This window comes from Hippocampus bargibanti, linkage group LG06 (genome assembly GCF_051943395.1).
Source record: "Hippocampus bargibanti isolate YZ-2025 linkage group LG06, ASM5194339v1, whole genome shotgun sequence".
Lineage (NCBI taxonomy): Eukaryota > Metazoa > Chordata > Actinopteri > Syngnathiformes > Syngnathidae > Hippocampus > Hippocampus bargibanti.
In genome coordinates, this window is record NC_142739.1 from 28,251,862 (window position 1) to 28,272,096 (window position 20,235).

Below are 20,235 nucleotides of genomic sequence, written 5' to 3' on the forward strand. Positions count from 1 at the left end.
TGAATGATAATGAAGAATAAATAAATAGATGGATAATAAAAATACAAAATAAAAACAAATAAAATATACATAAATAAATAATGTATAAACAATAAATAAAATAGATGGATGCATAAAAAAAACAAAAAAAAAAAAAAAAAAAAACAAACAAACACCTGAACAAATAAACAATAAATACATAAATAGATAGGTGGATAAATAAATTCATAACTAAATAATGAATGATAATGAACAATAAATAAATAGATTGATAATAAAAATACAAAATAAAAACAAATAAAATATACATAAATAAATACACATAAATAAAAAAATGGGTGGATAGATGCTTTCATAAATAAAAATGAATGAACAATAAATAGATGGATAAATAAAAAAAAAGAAAAATAAAGAAGAAAAACAACACACACACAAAAAACAAATAAATAAATAAATAAATGGGTTGATAAAGAAATTAATAAATAACAAACAAACAATAAATAAATCGATGTATAAATAAAAATACAAAATAAAAATAAACAAACAACTAAGTAAATAATGCTGCCTTTCCAGCAGATCCTGTACATTTGTTTTTCTACTTCTTTCTTTCCTTTCCTCTTCACTAACTAACTAACTAACCAACTAACTAACTAACCAAACAAACAAAACAAATAAATAAACAACAAACAAAAACAGGGGCAACCGGTGCACATAAAAGAGCCTGAATCAAGGTTAGCCTCATGTCGTTAGCTTCGGCTAGCCTAAACGCCGCAGATTGTTTCACAATTCCGGGCTGCAATCAGCCTATGCGATGGAAGCAGTGACGACGTACCTGGTGATTCGATTCGGATCCATTGCGCTCGGATTCTGCACGCAAAGACAAAGCAAGCAATGAGGACCAACTTAGCGACAAAAATACAGAGTGCAGTTTAGAAGAGAAGAAGTCCAGTTCAGTTGTATTTAACTTGAGTTCAATACAGTTTTGCATTCAATGGGCTTCAAGTAGACTTTGGTATTTAAAGGACAACCGACATCACTTTTTTGCTTCCTAACTGACATCAGAAAAACGTTTTATAGCATCTACAATACCCAAAACACGCAGTATGATATTTTTAGTTAAATGCAAAACACCAATAAAAACGACTTAAAGTGTCTAAAAAGTACTTCAATTTGAAACCGCAAGTGGCCAGTTTCAGAAGGAGCTTTGTCGCCATCTTCTGCCTCTTTTTGGTGCTACACGAAGTTTTCAGAGTACAGCAAAATGCATTGACGTGATGGAAGGACTGCTACAATGTGTCCTTTTTCCGGTCAGGGGCGTTCCTTCAGTGACGTCACGTGAGGACCCGTCACCAACTCAAAAACAAGACTTCGGGAATATTCAGCGCGAGTCTTAAAACGTAAAATATAGCGATATGCGGTGGAATCGTTGTAAAATACGCTCAGTAGAAGTCATTTGAAGCCATTTTATAAATTATGGACATAACTTGTCCGGAGGAGTCGGTTGTCCTTTAAGTGTCGTTCATGATAGTAGTATTTAAATTGAGAGTGTGAGACGTGTCGTCGTCGTTGTTATCACCTGTGCTGTCCAGCGGCGAGTCGGCTCCAAGTTTCTCAAGTTCGGCTGGCCTTGGCATCCTGATTTCTGCAGCACACAAACGCACGTGATCAATTCTGGGGCACGCACAGAGTTCGATGACATATTATTAGTATTTTAATATACAGTAAAGTCTCGTTATATCGATATTCAAGGGAGTCCGAAAAAATATCGATATAACCGGGACTATCGATATATCCGACCCTGTTTGCATGTAATTTTCTCCGTGCGTGCATAAAAATAGTATCGATATAACCGGGACTATCGATATATCCGATATCGATATAACGAGACTTTACTGTATAAGTATTTCAGGATTTTGCTCCGAACTTTTATTTTTCCTTGCCAATAAGCATCACGATGAAGTTGCGGTGCAGTTACAGAACCCCCCCCCCCCCCCCCCCCCCCCCCCCCCCCCTACCCCGTCATACACACATACATGCATGGCTGCACACACACACACACACACACACACACAACCACTTCCCTTTTGTGAAAACATGCAAATCTGTCCAACGACCAACTAATTATATCATGCCACCTGCATAACAACCCCCCCGCCCCGACTTTTTTCGCTCTCCCCTTTCCACTCTATTTTTCTTTGAAGTAACAGTGAGGTTGATGAATCTACATTTTTTTTTACTACAAATCTACATTTACATACATATTTACATACTACGAATCTACATTTAAAATCATGTGAATTATTGAATGATTGTGCGAGTGTCAGAACAGCAGAGCAAAATATTCAATGAAAGCTTGATGAACTGCATTTTTGTTCGTTTCGACGGGAAAGACTGTTTTGAAAGCTTCCCACCGTTGGTTAAAGTTCTATTTCTTTACAGAGGATAAAGAATGTATACAAGTGCATATCATTATACTGTCAATGTTTGCCGCGTTGATGGTGTGCAAGTCATTGCTTTCAAGCCTTATAGGCTAGGCTAGCTTGCTTTCTGTGTATTTAATAGTGACATTCAGTGTATTAGCTAACTAGCTATCTAGCTAACTAGCTATTAGCTATGGAGCTATCTAGGTGGCTAGCTAACTATCTGTTGGCTATCTACTAGCTGGCTAGTAGATAACTCATCCTGTGACTGTAAAGTGACCTTGAGAGTTTTGTAAGGCGCTTATGAATGAAATGTATTATTATTATAGCACTGCCACATTGATGCCATTAGCGTTATCATGAAGCTAGCGGGCTGAAAAGGTGAAGTTGAACATCATACTTTTGAAGTGACTTAAAAAATATAATATTTTATCAATTTTTATGGAATATTTTGATAGGAAGCTTCCACAGTGGGCCGATATCGATTGATAGATGACACCAAGAGGTTCGCAGCTAAGCTAACAGCAGTATTGTGCGCGAAGGGACAGTACATCAAGATGTTTTGGCGTCCTCTCACTTCCTCACAGTAGTTCCCTATTAGAAGATGAACAGCGCGTTATTTACTGGCAACATTAGCATGTTCAAACATCCCGTACGCACAAACAGATTATAGCGCCGCCCATTTTTTTTAAATGTCATTTTTAAAAGAAACACCATTTGCTCGATTGGCCCGTTGATGACCCAGTGGAGGATATGGCGCTATCGAGTGCATCTCAGCAGTTCTGGGTAATAGTTTTGCGCTGTCATGTTTATATGATGCAATAAAAAAATGATGAGAAAAAAAATCCTCTATTTGAAGCTCTTTCAAGAAACTTGTGACCACAGTAGGGGAAATGCCATCACTATAAATAAATACATAAATGTAGGATAAAATAAAATATATAATAAATATAAATACAAAATAAAAAAATATATATAAAAAATACATGTAATATAAAATAAATAGGATAAAACAAAACAACAAAACAATAAAACAAAACAAAACAAAATAAAATGAATAAAATAAAATAAAATAAAATAAAATACATGAATTCATTCCATTTTATGATTACTTCCCTTCACGAATTTCCTCGGGAATTGAAAATATGCCAAAGAGTGCCATTCCTGAATTTACTCGAGTTTTTTATTTTTTTGGGTGCCGATAAAGCGCTGGCCATGGCCTCTGTCAATTTTGTTTTTTCCCTTCCACAAGCGGGAAGCATTTCCGTTTTGTCCATGTTAGCGCTCTGTTTTAGCTTCAGCTGTGGTTAAAGCGCTATATAAACCAATATGTATGTATTGCATTGTATTTTGGAAAAAAGGACACATTGAAAACTTCGTGTAGCACCAAAAAAGAGGCAGAAGAGGGCGACAAAGCTCCATGTAAGGAATTTATCAGCATGTGGAAACGGGCTGATTAATTCCTCACAGGAGCTCGTCGCCATTTTCTGAGTCGTTTTGGTGATCCATTTCCCCCCAATGTTGCCTCAAAATGGCACGGAATAAATTCTTTAATCGATTGCAAACATGTATGCTTTCCTCTTCAGAACTATTTGAATCATATTCATAACTGGATGTGTAACAAGAAAGCATTTTGCAGATTTTGGACACTAAGTCATTTTTATTGGTGTTTTGCATTTGAATAAAAATATCATACAGCGTGTTTTGGGTATTTTAGATGCTATAAAACGTTTTTCTGATGTCAGTTAGGAAACAAAAAAGTGACGTCGGTTGTCCTTTAAGTCTGGTAAATTACGAGTTTATTGTGACATTTCTAGCATGATCGCCCCCGGGAGGGGGTCAATTTAGCCAGCTCATACGGAGAATTATTAATAACATGAAAAGATATCTCGGATACATCACTGAGGGAGGGAGAAAAGAGACATTTAAGGGGTAATTAGCTGCAGGGGACTAACAAGTGGTTCTTGACCTCCAGCTGACCAGCACGACGAGAATTATTGGACAAAATTTAAGCCTGCACGCAAGGAGGCAAAATTCGTGGACAACTTTGCTGATCATAAAGACAACAAAGATGATACACGGATAGAAAAATACATTAAAAAAATACAAGGTGTAGTCTGCCCTCAACAGAACACTGACCTTTCCTGTCTATCTTAATTCCCCGCCCAGAGGTGACCCCCTTGCTCTCCAATTAGACACACACACACACACACACACACACACACACACACACACACACACACACACACACACACACACACACACACACACACACACACACACACACACACAGCCCTCCTGGCGTAATTGGTTGCCAAATTAAGTAGTCCACACTCACCTGGCAACCACATTGTGGAGAAGAATGAGTCCTTGCTTTATGCAATTGTTGATGTCTCAGTCAAAAGGTGTAACAATGTGTGTGAGTGTGTACATGTGTGTGTGTGAGGGTACAGAATAACTCACTGTAATACACACACAAAATGACAGTCGCTCACTCACTCACTCACTCTCACTCTTACTCAATAAACCACGCCCCCCCCTGGAATTATCACAACCTGCACTGCGACTGAAAGTGGGGGTCAAAAATGTGGTCAGTGGGCCTGAAAGTAAAGCTGGAAGAAGGAGGGATGGCAATGAAAGAAGAGAAAGAAAGAAAAAAAGGCAAAGGGGGAGGGATGGATGATGAGTGTTTATTTGTTTAATTTATTTAGTCTTATTTGTCCACTTGTTTATTCGGGTAGCTAGATAGATAGCTAATAGCTAGCTAAATACGTGGATGAATGAATAAACAAGTGGGTAAATAAAAAAAAATAAATTAAGAAACAAATAAACAAACATTTATTTATTTATGTTAATTAATTTAATTAGTTATTCAAGTATTTATTTTTTATTAGTTTATTTATTTATCTACATATTTATTCATTATTAACATGTATTTATTTTTTCATTATTTGTTTATTTATTTAAAATAGGCTAGCAACCTAAAAAAAAAACAAAAATTTCACTAAATACTGACAAATATATATACTAGTTACATATTCAAAATAAGACAACATATTAAATAACATAAAATACAATTTATAGTAATTAAAACAAAATGCAATTGTGATGTCATTTGCAGTCGACAGTTTGTGACAAAATGGCCGCACCTTCCCTCAAAATGAAGGGGCGGCCATTTTGAGAAGAGAAAAAAATAGTATTAATATATGTTGTTGATTATTACATATTGCGCAAAAGTAATATTCATCACAATGAAAGTTTATACGTAGTATGAAACGATGCCAAACATTTAGTCACTCCGTCCTAAGAAGCATGTTCGGTCCTTTAAAAATTCGAAAGGTTACGTGACATTTGTTGGTTAAAAATTGTTCGATAACGATCCCCCCAACCCAAACGAGGACAAGCGCCATTAAAAAAAACTGTGTAAAGTTGACGTTTCACTGTGACAGGGTGTTTAAATGGTCAGAAGATGGCGCTGTTGAGTTGCAAATCAATGAGGAGGCAAGGCAGTTCGTGGCCACTTCCACGGCAAGACGAGTCCCTCAATTGCCACCGTAAACGTATAAATATTGCAAAGGACTGACAATTTTACACATTTTAATCCATATTCTCCATTTTAAGACGATGATCATATTAAAAATTCCCCATCATGACATTAGGAACAGAAAATGACTCAAAAACGAGGACAGGGATTTGTTTCAATAAAAGGGAATGTCTTTTGAGTGTGTGTTTTTCTTAAGACACAAATGATTAAGGGTGATTATTTACAAAACTGCAAGAAGAGGAATCTATTTCGGCAAAAACATGTTTAGATTTCTTTAAAAATATTTATAAACATTTTTTAACGACTACATAATTTAACTACAGTCAATCACAGTGGCTAGGAGGCCCTTTTCGTAACATTTTTTTCTATGTTAATCAATAAATACACATATTGCTTTCATTGTTTACCCGACGCAAAAGAGCAAACTGTATTTTAGTTCATATTAAGATTTATAAAGGGAATAAACTATCTCAAATAAATCCCAACTTGGTTAATTTTGATTTTTATGTGTTGACATTGCAATGAAATGAATAACAAATCATTGCACAAAAAAAAAATAAAAAAAAAACCAATTTTATTTAGTCAAGTGGATGCACAAAAAAACAACATTGTCTGGATGCAGATATACATTTTAATCAGATTTATAGTTCCACTGAAAAATTGTGTCTCGAAGTAGATGATTTTTATTTTGTGCAACTACTTGACAAAATAAAATTGAGGAAATTCGACATGACATTTTCTTTTAATTATTGAAAACCAGTAGCCTCCACAGAATATTAGTTAGTGCCGCACAAAAGTACATTAACTACACAATCCATACCGTTTTTGGGAGGTGCTGCTGTTTTGGTTAGCAAAGTCTACAGGTCGTCTTATTTGAAAAAATAAAAATAAAATATTGACTAGGACAAATTTACTACGAAAACAAGACATTTTGCCTCAATTTACCACTCACCAACCTAATTAGTCGGCACGGTTACGTGACAAATTACAGCATCGATCAACTTTCATATTTTCAAAAAATATTAATTCAAATATATTTAATCAAGATGCTTCTATTTAAAAGTCAGCTGTGATTTCGCTTCCGACGACTGGGCGGCACATGCGTTTGTGTGATTGCGCATGACCCGTGGTGGGTGACTGGGTCTGTGTGTGTGTGTGTATGCATGTGTGTGTGTGTGTGTGTGTGTGTGTGTGTGTGTGTGTGTGTGTGTGTGTGTGTGTGTGATGTCTGAGGACATTGACAGACGGGTGTGGGGGGAGCATTCAGGGGTCAGAGGCTGTCTGAGCAGCACCGGCTTTGGCCGTGACCTTTGTCCAGTGTCCAATCTATCCTCATAACAAGCAAAGGCAAAGTGTGTGTGTGTGTGTGTGTGTGTGTGTGTGTGTGTGTGTGTGTGTGTGTGTGTGTGAGTGTGTGTGTGTGTGTGTGTGCATATTGCGTATCGCTGCGGTTTAACAAGTAAAATCAAATGAATAGAAAGCACGTAGGAATCGATGTCGGCGCAGTCTTGTGTGTACAGTTGACGGCCACGCAGGGTGTTTTCCTACCCCTCCCGAGCCCTCAGCCTGGGTTACCATGGCGACGGGACCTAGCAACACCACGGCCATGATACGGGTCTCAATTGGAGCGCGGTGGATCGAGGAGGCTCCGGGTGCAGGAAGACAACCCAGCTGGAGCTCAGCGTGCAAGATGGATTCATCGAGTCCCCCCCGCCCCCACTTGAAGACGGTTGAAGATGTGAAACCAAAAGGAAAACGTAATTTGTGACAATACGCTGCGCCCGCTGCTGCCATTGGATTTGAAATCACAACTGCAGGAAATGTAATAATTCCCCGAGATGTGGTGGATGAAGTGACAATTTTGACGCTGGTGTGTTTTAAATAGGACGAGAAACTGTTTAAAGTCAAAATCCAAATAGGGAGTGTATTTTGGAATATGAAAAATATGTTTTGGGGTGTCCAGAATGAACTGCACATTGCTGGAAAACTGTGGTGGGGATCATAACAATGAACTATGAGTTGATGTGAAGGTATTTGGAGACATGGTGTGTGAATGCTGTGGAATGATTTGGGAAAAATATGGAATGAATGCATTTTTAAAGAGGGAATGATGTCGGTTTTTTTAAGTTTACCACTTAAAAAAAAAAATACGTGCACATTTCTTTAGAATTTTACAACGGCCGCTTCAGTTTGAAACACCTTAATTGTGAATTTTTATTATTTATTATCTATTAATTATCTATTATCTATTAACTTAAATGTTGAAATGTTGAATTTCGATACATTTTAGAAAAAATAAAAATAAATTTTAGAAAAAATAAAAATAAATTTTAGAAATTTAACTTTTTAACTTTGCAACTTTTTAACTTTGTAACTGTTTAAATGTTTAAATTGCAAAATTTTTAAATTGTGAAATTGTGAAATTGCGAAAAAAATACGTGCACATTTCTTTAGAATTTTACAACGGCCGCTTCAGTTTGAAACACCTTAATTGTGAATTTTTATTATTTATTATCTATTAATTATCTATTATCTATTAACTTAAATGTTGAAATGTTGAATTTCGATAAATTTTAGAAAAAATAAAAATAAATTTTAGAAAAAATAAAAATAAATTTTAGAAATTTAACTTTTTAACTTTTTAACTTTTTAACTTTGTAACTGTTTAAATGTTTAAATTGCAAAATTTTTAAATTGTGAAATTGTGAAATTGCGAAAAAAATACGTGCACATTTCTTTAGAATTTTACAACAGCCGCTTCAGTTTGAAACACCTTAATTGTGAATTTTTATTATTTATTATCTATTAATTATCTATTATCTATTAAGTTAAATGTTGAAATGTTGAATTTCGCTAAATTTTAGAAAAAATAAAAATAAATTTTAGAAATTTAACTTTTTAACTTTTTAACTTTTTAACTTTTTAACTTTTTAACTTTGCAACTTTTTAACTTTTTAACTGTTTAAATGTTTAAATGTTTAAATTGCAAAATTTTTAAATTGTGAAATTGTGAAATTGCGAAATTGATCAATTGATCAATTTTTAAATTAATAAATTGATAAATGTTTAAATGTGTAATTTTTAACATTTGTAAATTTGTAACTTTACATTTTTTTTAATTTGTAACTTTTAAAATTTAAAAATAAAAAAATTTAAAAATTGTAAAATTTAAAAAAGTATTTATTTCATGTGCAACTTTTAAAATTTTTAACTTTTTAAATTTGTCACTTTTTTAATTTAAATAAAAATGTATTTTTTATTTTTATTATTTTTTTTTTTTTTTATTTATCAATAATAAAAAACATATTTTTATTCGTGTTTTTAATGTGTAATTTGTAATTTTTAATGTATTTTTATTTGTTAATTTTTTTAAAGTGTGTTATAGTGATCGTTGAAAGTTGTGTTGATAAGACACACACACACACGCACACACACACACACACACACACACACACACACACAATGATGCGATGGAGCGACCCCAGGGAGGAAAATGGGGGGGGGGGAGGTTGAGGCCTCTAGAGTGCCATCAATCACAACACTGTCACAGGAAGAACCGGCAGATAGAAGTGATGGGGGTGGGGGAGGGGCAGGGGCGGGCAGGTTACAAAGAGCGACAGAATAGTAAAAAGATGGAGGGGAGGTGAATGAGTGATGAAAACCAAGGTGATGATGGACAGAGGAAGAAAAAGGAAGTCGAAGGATGCCTTCGTAATGGCTGCTTGTCGGGCCTACTGCCATGACTTTGGAGGAGTCCGCCGGCCTTTTTTTACTTCCTATTTCCACACACAAACACAAAAACACACACACGGCCTCTAATTCATCTAATCCATCACATGGGCGTTCCTACGCCGGCTCACTGATGGAGCCGCCAAGTCCTCGACGTGGTCCGAGTCGCAAAACTGCAAGGTGAGAGATTAAAAATCCAGTTCCGAGTGGGCGAGGGTGTCGCAGCGGGATTACAAACAAGTGGAGCGGTGAGGTTGTCGGATGGGAAACGCAAACATCTCGCCCACGCCTACGCATGCGCTCCATACACACCTCTCTTTGGATGGTGGAGGAGCCCGTCCGTGGGGAAGTGGGACATGGCGACCCCGCGCCGTCTCCCACGGCGCTATATGCCAAGGTTGAGACTGAAATTGTTTTTTCGAGGGGGGGTGAAAAAAGAAAAAGAAAAGCAAGTGCCTGGGACAATTGGCCTTGACATTTACTGACACTCAGCCTTAAGCGTTCATCTCCACTGATGGTGGCCAAGCCGAGGTCGGTGGGCTACAATAGGCCCAATGGCAAATCCTGTGTGTCCCTGTTTATTGATTTATTGTATGTATTTATTTATCCACGTATTTATTTGTTTGTCCGTTTATTTGTTGTTGTTTTTTAGTTAGGTACTGTACTCATTGTCACCTTTATTTTTTTGATTTATTGTTTTAGTTTGTATATTTAATTATTCATTTGTTTATGTATTTGTTGTTTGTCTATTTATTTATTTGTGTCCATTTATTTATCAATTTGTTTTTAATTTGTTTATTTATTTATCAGTGTGTTTTTATTTATTTATTTATTTATTTATTTATTTATTTATTTATGTACTGACTGGCTCCTTTATTTTTTATGTAATTATTTCTTTATTGTTTAATTTGTCTATTTATTTATTCATTTATTTATTGAATTATTCATTTGTTGATGTATTTGTTGATTTGTTTGTCTCTTAATTCATGTATTTATTTTAATTTGTCTATTTATTTATTTATTGTGTCCATTTATTTATCAATTTGTTTTTTATTTGTTTATTTATTTATTTATCAGTGTGTTTTTATTTTATTTATTTTTTTATGTACTCACTGGCTCCTTTATTTATTTTTTTATGTAATTATTTCTTTATTGTTTAGTTTGTCTATTTATTTATTGTGTCCATTTATTTATCAATTTGTTTTTTATTTGTATATTTATTTATCAGTGTGTTTTTATTTTATTTATTTTTTTATGTACTCACTGGCTCCTTTATTTATTTTTTATGTAATTATTTCTTTATTGTTTAATTTGTCTATTCATTTATTAATTGTGTCCATTTATTTATCAATTTGTTTTTTATTTGTTTATTTATTTATCAGTGTGTTTTTATTTTTTATTTATTTATGTACTCACTGGCTCCTTTATTTATTTTTTATGTAATTATTTCTTTATTGTTTAGTTTGTCTATTTATTTATTCATTTATTTATTCAATTATTCATTTGTTGATGTATTTATTGACTTGTTTGTCTCTTAATTCATGTATTTTAATTTGTCTATTTATTTATTGTGTTTTTATTTTTTTATTTATTTATGTACTCACTGGCTCCTTTATTTTTTATGTAATTATTATGTAATTATTTCTTTATTGTTTAATTTGTCTATTTATTTATTCATTTATTTATTGAATTATTCATTTGTTGATGTATTTGTTGATTTGTTTGTCTCTTAATTCATGTATTTATTTTAATTTGTCTATTTATTTATTTATTGTGTCCATTTATTTATCAATTTGTTTTTTATTTGTTTATTTATTTATCAGTGTGTTTTTATTTTATTTATTTTTTTATGTACTCACTGGCTCCTTTATTTATTTTTTTATGTAATTATTTCTTTATTGTTTAGTTTGTCTATTTATTTATTTATTTATTGTGTCCATTTATTTATCAATTTGTTTTTTATTTGTTTATTTATTTATCAGTGTGTTTTTATTTTTTAATTTTTTTATGTACTCACTGGCTCCTTTATTTATTTTTTATGTAATTATTTCTTTATTGTTTAATTTGTCCATTTATTTATTTATTGTGTTCATTTATTTATCAACTTGTTTTTTATTTGTTTATTTATTTATCAGTGTGTTTTTATTTATTTATCTATTTATTTATTTATGTACTCACTGGCTCCTTTATTTTTATGTAATTATTTATTTATTGTTTAGTTTGTCTATTTATGTATTCATTTATTTACTGAATGATTCATTTTTTTATATATTTGTTGATGTGTTTGTCTCTTAATCCATTTATTTATTGTAGTTTGTCTATTTATTTATCTATTTATGTATTTATATATTTTTATTTGCTTATTTATGTACTCATTTGCTCATTTATTTCTTCATCTATTTATCTATTTACTTACCCATTTATTTATTTATTGTCTATTTATTGTGTATTTATTTACTGTCTACTTATTTATTTATTGTCTATTTATTTATTGTCTATTTATTTATTTATTTATTTATTTATTGTCTATTTATTTATTAAATTTATTTATTTGTCTATTTATTTATTTATTTCATTTATTTTCATTTGTCGACTTATTTATTCATTTATTTATTTGTTTGTCCATTTATTTAGTTATCAGTTTGTTCATTTGTTTATCATTTTTTTTAATTTATGTGTTCATTGGCTCATTGACTTATTTATTCATTTATTTATTTACTGTACCGGCAATGTTGAGAAGGTTTTACGAGAGAGTAAATGGTACTTAAAAAATCTCTGAGTAGCAAGTCGGCGATGCCAGACAAAGCCACTGCACGCCCCCCCCCCCCCTAGTAGGAAGATCTAAAAAGTCTAAAAATTGGGCTTTTGGGAGTTTCTGTTTGATGCAATCGTCCCATCTTTCACCTTCATCATCATCATCATCATCATCATCATCATCATACATTTTTTTTTTGTACGTGTGTGCGACCTTGTCTTGCTCTCATTCAAACTTTCTCTTCTTTCCCCTCTCGCTTCGTCTTCCTCTCTCGGTCGTGTTGGTCAGCGGTAGCTGTGACATCACAGTGGCCTCCGATTGGACATTCGGCCACGTTGCCAGGCAACAGCAGTGAAAGGTCTCGGTGTGAGCGTGCACGCCTCTGCTGTATATGTGTATATGTGTGTGTGTGTGTGTGTGTGTGTGTTTATAGCGAGTGAAAGGTGCGCGAGCCATTTTCCACGCCTTGCCCTTTATCTGTGCATGAGGAATGATCGGAGCGCATCCCGGCCGGCCGGGGTTTATCTCCAATCAAAGCATGCAGATGATTGGCCTCCCGCGCACCACAGAAGAAGAAGGATGAGAGCGCGTCTTGTTAATGCAAGGGTGGCGGGGAGGGGGAAAAAAAAAAAAAAAAGAAGAAGAATCAAACGAATGTCTGTCTGCAACATCTCCACAAATAAACGTGTTCTCATTGTGTGTGTGTGTGTGTGTGTGTGTGTGTGTGTGTGTGTGTGTGTGTGTGTGTGTGTGTGTGTGTCAGCCCCGGGGAGTGGGTGGTTATTGTATCTGACACAGCGGCTCTTTGGCGCGCCTCATATTTCTGGGCCGATCGATTCCTCTGACTCCCGACAAGACAATAATCGCACCTCCCTCTCTCACTCCATCACTACCATTATTACTGACCTCCCCTGGGAGCCAGAAGGGTGGAGGATGGGTGGGGTGGGGGAGGAGGAAGGGTGAGGGATGAGAGGGAGACGCCGAGTTGACAAAATGAGCCTATGATGATGAAAAAGCAAGAGGGGACAATGTTCAAAGTGAGACGGGATGAGTCGGCCCGGGATAAAAAAAAACAAAACAAAACAAAAAGTACGCCCAAGACGAATGGCGGGCGGGAGAAGAGAGGTGAAGGACGCTGGGAAAGATCCACTTTTTAACTGCATCACACGGAACTAGACGGGGACCCCCCCCCCTACACGCCCTCATCAATAAATACAAATACGATAACCCATAGATCAGGGGTGTCAAAGTCATTTTTTGCCGCGGGCCACATGGTAGTTATGGTTTCCTCTCGAGGGCCGTTATGAATTTGGGGAACCCATTAAAATGTTTAAATCCCTTCAAATATTACATATAGAGCACACAGCAAATTAAATAATAACTCGTTTTCAAATCTGAAGTCAAGAATAATGACTTTTATTGCGGTTGACATCCAAAAACATGACATTTTGGCTGAGATTTTAGCAATCATCATGGAATTTAACAAGTTTGATTGGCTTTCGCGGGCCGAAAAAAATGATGTGGCGGGCCGGATTTGGCCCGCGGGCCTTGACTTTGACACCTGTGCCATAGATGATGTTTGGAGGCCACAAAAGGGAATGAGATAAACTACGGTGGCTGGGATGTGTCAGAAATGTGCCTTGTCTGCCCTCACAAAAAAATAGTTTTTTTTAATATAATAATAATAAATAATAAATGATAATAATAATAATAATAATAATAATAATAATAATAATAATAATAATAATAATAATAAATAATAATATTACAGTAAAGTCTCTTTATATCGATATCGGATATATCGATAGTCCCGGTTATATCGATACTATTTCTATGCACGCACGGAGAAAATTACATGCAAACAAGGTCGGATATATCGATAGTCCCGGTTATATCGATATTTTTCGGGCTCCCTTGAATATCGATATAATGAGACTTTACTGTAATAATAATAATAATAATACATTTCATTTTAAGCGCCTTTCAAAGCTCTCAAGGACACTACAGTCACAGACAAGCATAGGTACTAGAATAAATAAAATACAATCACAAATAGAATACAATAAATAAAAGTCAGTTATAAATAGAAACAAAAGAAAGAGGTAGACAGAAAATGCGATTTTAAATAGGTGGGTTTTGAGATGGGATTTGAAGGTGGGAAGAGAATCGATGTTACGAATGTTGGGAGGAAGTGAGTTGCAGAGTTTGGGGGCAGAGCAGCTGAAAGCCCTGTCCCCCATCGTGATGAGGCGGGCGGAGGGGGCACACAGAGGTGGAAGGAGAAAGAGGATCTGAGGGAACGAGAGGGAATAGAAACTCGAAGGTCAAATAGGTATGGGGGGCAAGGTTATGGATAGCTTTAAATGTATAAAGAAGAATTTTAAAGTTGATTCTATATTTGACCCCCTCCCCGTACGAATTCTCACTGTTATCCAACATTGGGCTTGGGAAAGCAAAATAAAAATAAAAATATACATAATAATGCCATTCCCAAATAAATTTGGCAGCGAATGAGTTTCGGGAATTGAAAATCTGACATAGGGCGCCATTCCCGAATTTGTTCAAGTTTTGTTTTTTCATGCTTGGATACAGATTCAGCGCTGGCCGTGCCCACTGGCAAAGTTTTGATCTTTTCCACAAGGGGGCAGAATTTCCCTTGTTTCCATGTTAGCGCTTTGTTCCTTCTTCAGCTGTTGTTAAAGCGCTATATAAACCAATATTGCATTGTATTTTGTACAGCCGCCCCCATTTCAAGCACAGATAACACCAGACCCATATCATTTAGGAATTAACTCTTTTTTTTTCTGATGAAAGAAGAGCGTCTAATGTTTTCTAATGCTCTATTGAATCTTTATGTAGTCCTAAAACTCAATATTCTGTAGGTCATGGAATTTGAGTGACAATGACAAAAACCCTGGCACTGCAGTGGACACATTTTTTCACGTCTCGCATGAAATGAGTTAATAAAGGAGCGAACGAAAGACTATAAAAGGTGTGGGGGGTTAGAGTTGAGAGATGGAAAGTCTGAGAAATATATAGGAAGCAAGCTAAATAAACATACAAAGACACGTCGCGAAGGTGGCTGCTCAGAAACGTTATTAAATTGAAAAAAAAAAAAAGAACCACAATAGGTTGATTGGCAGGCGGACTCCTGCTCCGCCATTCAGGCGCGCAAGAATGAAACGGGCAAATTCACGGACGGGCCCAATCAAGGCGGCCATTTTTGCTTTGAATCCAGATTACAATTACAGTAATTGGTTCAATTCCTCCCATTCGGCTTTGACCCGCTCACCTCGTCCATCGCTTGGTCAATATTGCGCCACCTGTATCGCCCGCCACATGTTCCCCCCCCGGCCTCCCCTACCTAACTGCAATTCCTTTTCGTTCATCTTACTTTTCCTCTTTTTCCACTCACATAGTTGGGTCACGGGGGAATGAATACTTTATTTATGCTGCATTTATTATGGAGAGATAGAAGTCGTGCGGCGATACAGTGCGGGGTTGTTGTTTTTAGGGCTGGGGGGGGGGCGATGGAGGTGCTGCTGGTGATTGTGGTGGAGGAAGGGGAGGAAGAGGAGGGTTAGGAAATTGGTCTGGCTAGCGGAACAGCTTTTCACCCCTCTCTCTCTCTCTCTCTCCCCTCCCTCTATTCTGCTTTGTATTCTGCAGAGATGACAGGGGGAAAGCTTTATTGCTCCGAGTTGGTATCGATCGGGGCCCCTCTGAGGGGGGGAGGCCGAAGGACGCGCTGAGGAGGTCTTTTCGCAACGACGCAGAGCCTCGCAACAAAAGCCAACTCCCACCCTCAGACCCACCACCCCCTGAACCCTCCTCTCGGTCCGCAAGCCCGCTCACAAATTCTAATTCATTGCTCTTATTCTCAAAAGGGTTAGCGGAGAGAAAAGGAAGAGAGAGCGAAGAGTGGATGTGTGGATTCTCGCGAAGAGTGAACGGCGGCGATCTGATAAGCCGCAACACGCAAACAATGATGGAAGAAAGGCAAGATGCCTTTTATGCGCCTCCAAGTTGAACCTGGGGTTGGGGGGGAGGTAGTGAATAAACTACTCTTCCACGCTCAAGGTTACGAAGGTGCCACGGAATGAAACGGCAGTCGACAATCACTTGTGACGCGAAAAGCCGTTTTGATGTCGGTGGCCTACTAAGCAAAATGGCCGACACGCTGAATCCTCTTCTTCCTGATTTTTTTTTTTATGTGCTATTATGACGCGCCAGGTTTGGTGTTCATGAAGCGTTCCATCGGTATAACTGTGACCCGGTAGTCTCTATGTGTACTGAAAATGAAATGTTCTTCATCTCGTCCATTGTCCCCCCCCCTTCACAGACTAGCATAACTAAATGGAGTTATAACTATAGTAAAGTCTCGTTATATCGATATCGGATATATCGATAGTCCCGGTTATATCGATACTATTTCTATGCACGCACAGAGAAAATTACATGCAAACAGGGTCGGATATATCGATAGTCCCGGTTATATCGATATTTTTTCGGACTCCCTTGAATATCGATATAACGAGACTTTACTGTAATTATTCTGACAGGACTCTTCAAGTACTGTATTTCAAAATGGACTATTAAAGGACAACCGACGTCTCTGGACAAGTCGTGTCCATAATTTGTAAAATGGCTTCAAATGACTTCTACTGAGCGTATTTTAAAAAGATTCCACCACATATAGCTATATTTTCCGTTTTAAGACCCGCTCTGAATATTCAGGAAGTCTTGTTTTTGAGTTGGTGACGAGTCCGTACGTGACGTCACGAAAGGACCGCCCTCTGACCGAAAAAAGACACATTGTAGCAGTCCTTCCATCACGTCAATGTATTTTGCTGTACACGTTTGGTCTGAGAACCGTGTTGCACCCAAAAGCCGCCAGAATAGGGCATCCAAGCTCCATATAAGCAATTTATCAGCCTGTGGAAGAGGAGGTGGCCACTGGAGGTCGCCATTTTGTGCCTCTTTTTTTTGGGTGAGAGATTTTCCCCCAATGTTGCTTCAAAATGGCACAAATAAATTCTTTGATCGATTGCAAACATGTATGCTTTCCCCTTCATAACTATTTGAATCATATTCATAACTGAAGCCATTGTTTTGATTCACAAGCAATGCAAGACGTGTTGGCGTGACGTCACAAACTGGGGGCAGGAATTTCTAAAAATGCCCAATTCGAAGCTTTTTTTTGCAGATTTCTGACACTAAGTTATTTTTATTGGTGTTTTGCATTTGAATAAAAATATCATACTGCGTGTTTTGGGTATTTTAGATGCTATAAAACGTTTTTCTGATGTCAGGTAAAAAACAAAAAAGTGACGTCGGTTGTCCTTTAAAAGGATTAAAAAAAAAAAAATCAGAATATCAACTGCAAGCCCCTCCCATCTCAAGGGAAACATACCTGACGTGACCGCTTTAACACTATTTCAAGAAACAAAACAACCCGAGATGCAAATGACAAACATCAATAGCGAGAAGTGGCAATAGACATAAGCAATTCTGCATAAATTATACAAATATGAAACATCATACGCAGTGTTCAGTTGGCCAAGTCCCAAAATGGATTTCAATCACTTCTTAGATCACCGACATTTATTTTGCTTCTTTAATTATGGACAAACATCTCATTCACATTTGTTTATCCAAGTTTAATGTCACTTTATAGTTTCATATTGTTTTTGTATTTAATGTATTTTATTGTTTTATTTCATATGTATTATTATTATTATTATTATTATTATTATTATTATTATTATTATTATTATTATTATTATTATCATCATCATGTCATTTATTGTATTTTTATAGTGTAGTTATTTTATTATATTATTTTATTTAGTATTTATTTATTTTTATATTTGTATTTATTGTAGTTATTTTATTTAGTATTTATTTTAGATATGTTTTTATTTTATTTATTGTAGTTATTTATTTATGTTATTTGTTTTATGTTATTTGTTTTATGTTATTTCATTTTATTGTATCTTATTTCATTTTATTGTATTTTATTGTATTTTATTTCATTTTATTGCATTTTATTGCATTTTATTTCATTGCATTGCATTTCATTGCATTGTATTTCATTGTATTGTATTTTATTTTATTTTATTTTATTTTATTGTATTGTATTTTATTTTATTTTATTTTATTTTTTACTGTATTTCTTATATTTTATTTGATTTATTTCATTTATTTATTTGATTTATTTCATTTATTTATTCCATTTATTTCTTCCATTTATTGACGTTCTTTTATTGTATTTATTTTTTGTGTGTTCCTTTGACTTTGCTGGCAGACATAAAATGTTTTTTTTTTCACTCCTGACTTTGTACAGAATTGAACGGAAATGCTTATTTTTCTTCTTGACAATGCAAAATGTGCTACTGCCCCCCCCCCCTTTCAAGAAACAAAAGAAAACTCCACAAAAAAAGGAGCCACACCATTTTACAATCCAGCAATTTCTTTCCGTTTAACGAGCAATTCATTAAAAGGGGGCGGGGCCATGACCCCACGCCAAAGCCAACTGACCAAACACTTGGACACACACGCACACGCACACGCACACGCACACACACACACACACACACACACACGGAGCGTCTGTTTATCCGTTAATGACATGCACGGTGCTGCATCCAGGGAGGAGAACAGATTGTCCATCAGGAGGAGCGAGGAGGGGTGAGGGGGGGCGATGACAGAGTCCATGACCATGACCATGACCAGAGGGCTAGAGGAAGGTTAGGGGGTTGACGGTTCAACTCCCAAGAGGGATGGAGGGGAGAAGAGGATCCCTGCTGTCTCCCCTGTTCCAACCCTCCCGAAGGCGGAGAACGACAATAATACAACCCCCTCGTCCCACCCAAACACAAACACCGCCCGCCACCCATCGCCCTCCACTGTCCATCCTGCTGACGACGCCCCCCCCCCCCCTTATTTTTCAAGCCTATGAGTAAACCTTACTTTCTTATACAAACACACTCATGCAATCACACAGATAACACACTATCGCCGACAAACATAAGACGGCCAAGACTACTTTTCGTCTTGCTAGCAATTTTGTTCTGCTTTTAGAAGTAACAGGAAGGGGGTGGGGGTGCGAAGGGGTCAGCGGTGGGCGAGTAGACATTCTCTGCTGGCCTAAAAAAAGACTTTCAGAAGCAGTGACCTACATTTGGAGTCACACTTGATCAATTAAACGACCTCAATTTATTTCCAAAGGTTGTGAATCCTCATCTTAGATGTATTTATTTTTTTGTCCAATAAGATTTCATCTCGCGGCTGTTGCCATGTCAATCTAATCTGCCCAAGGCCTTCAATCATCAGTGCTGGCCAATGCAACTTGAACCAAGAATTGTTTTTCCCATTCCTTACGTTACATTTCCATATGGTAATGTATTGATTAATTTAACTCATTCAGTGCCAGACGATGTGCAAAAGTTTGTTACTTCCGGGTTGAGTGAACGCTCACTCTGGCGCGTGTGGCTGCCGCTGCTCACCCGCAGAAAAAATATTCTGACTGTAAAGTGTCCTTGAGAGTTTTGAAAGGCGCTTATAAATGAAATGTATTATTAATAAAAGTCTTTGCTGTTGTGTTACTTCCAGGCAGAGTAATCGCTGGCGCGAATGGCGGCCACTGCTCACCCGCACAAAAAAATCCTGTGACTGTAAAGTGTACTTGAGAGTTTTGAAAGGCGCTTAGAAATTAAATGTATTATTATCGATATTATCATTATCATTATTATTATTATTATTATTATTATTATACAAATGTGTCCACTCCAGTGCCAGGGTTTTTG

The 20,235-nt window shown here is 36.0% G+C and overlaps 1 protein-coding gene across 2 annotated transcripts in view; it reads right to left on the reverse strand.

Moving 5' to 3' along the window:
* Positions 1-20,235, reverse strand: part of pou2f2b (POU class 2 homeobox 2b) — a 70,009-nt gene that overhangs the window by 16,245 nt on the left and 33,529 nt on the right. For both annotated transcript variants that reach the window (XM_088998889.1, XM_088998890.1), the window contains exons 2-3: positions 1,556-1,621; positions 812-846 (exon numbers count right to left, since the gene is read on the reverse strand). In XM_088998889.1, the coding sequence (XP_088855015.1) occupies positions 812-846; positions 1,556-1,621 (101 nt within the window). The remainder of the gene's footprint in view (positions 1-811; positions 847-1,555; positions 1,622-20,235) is intronic.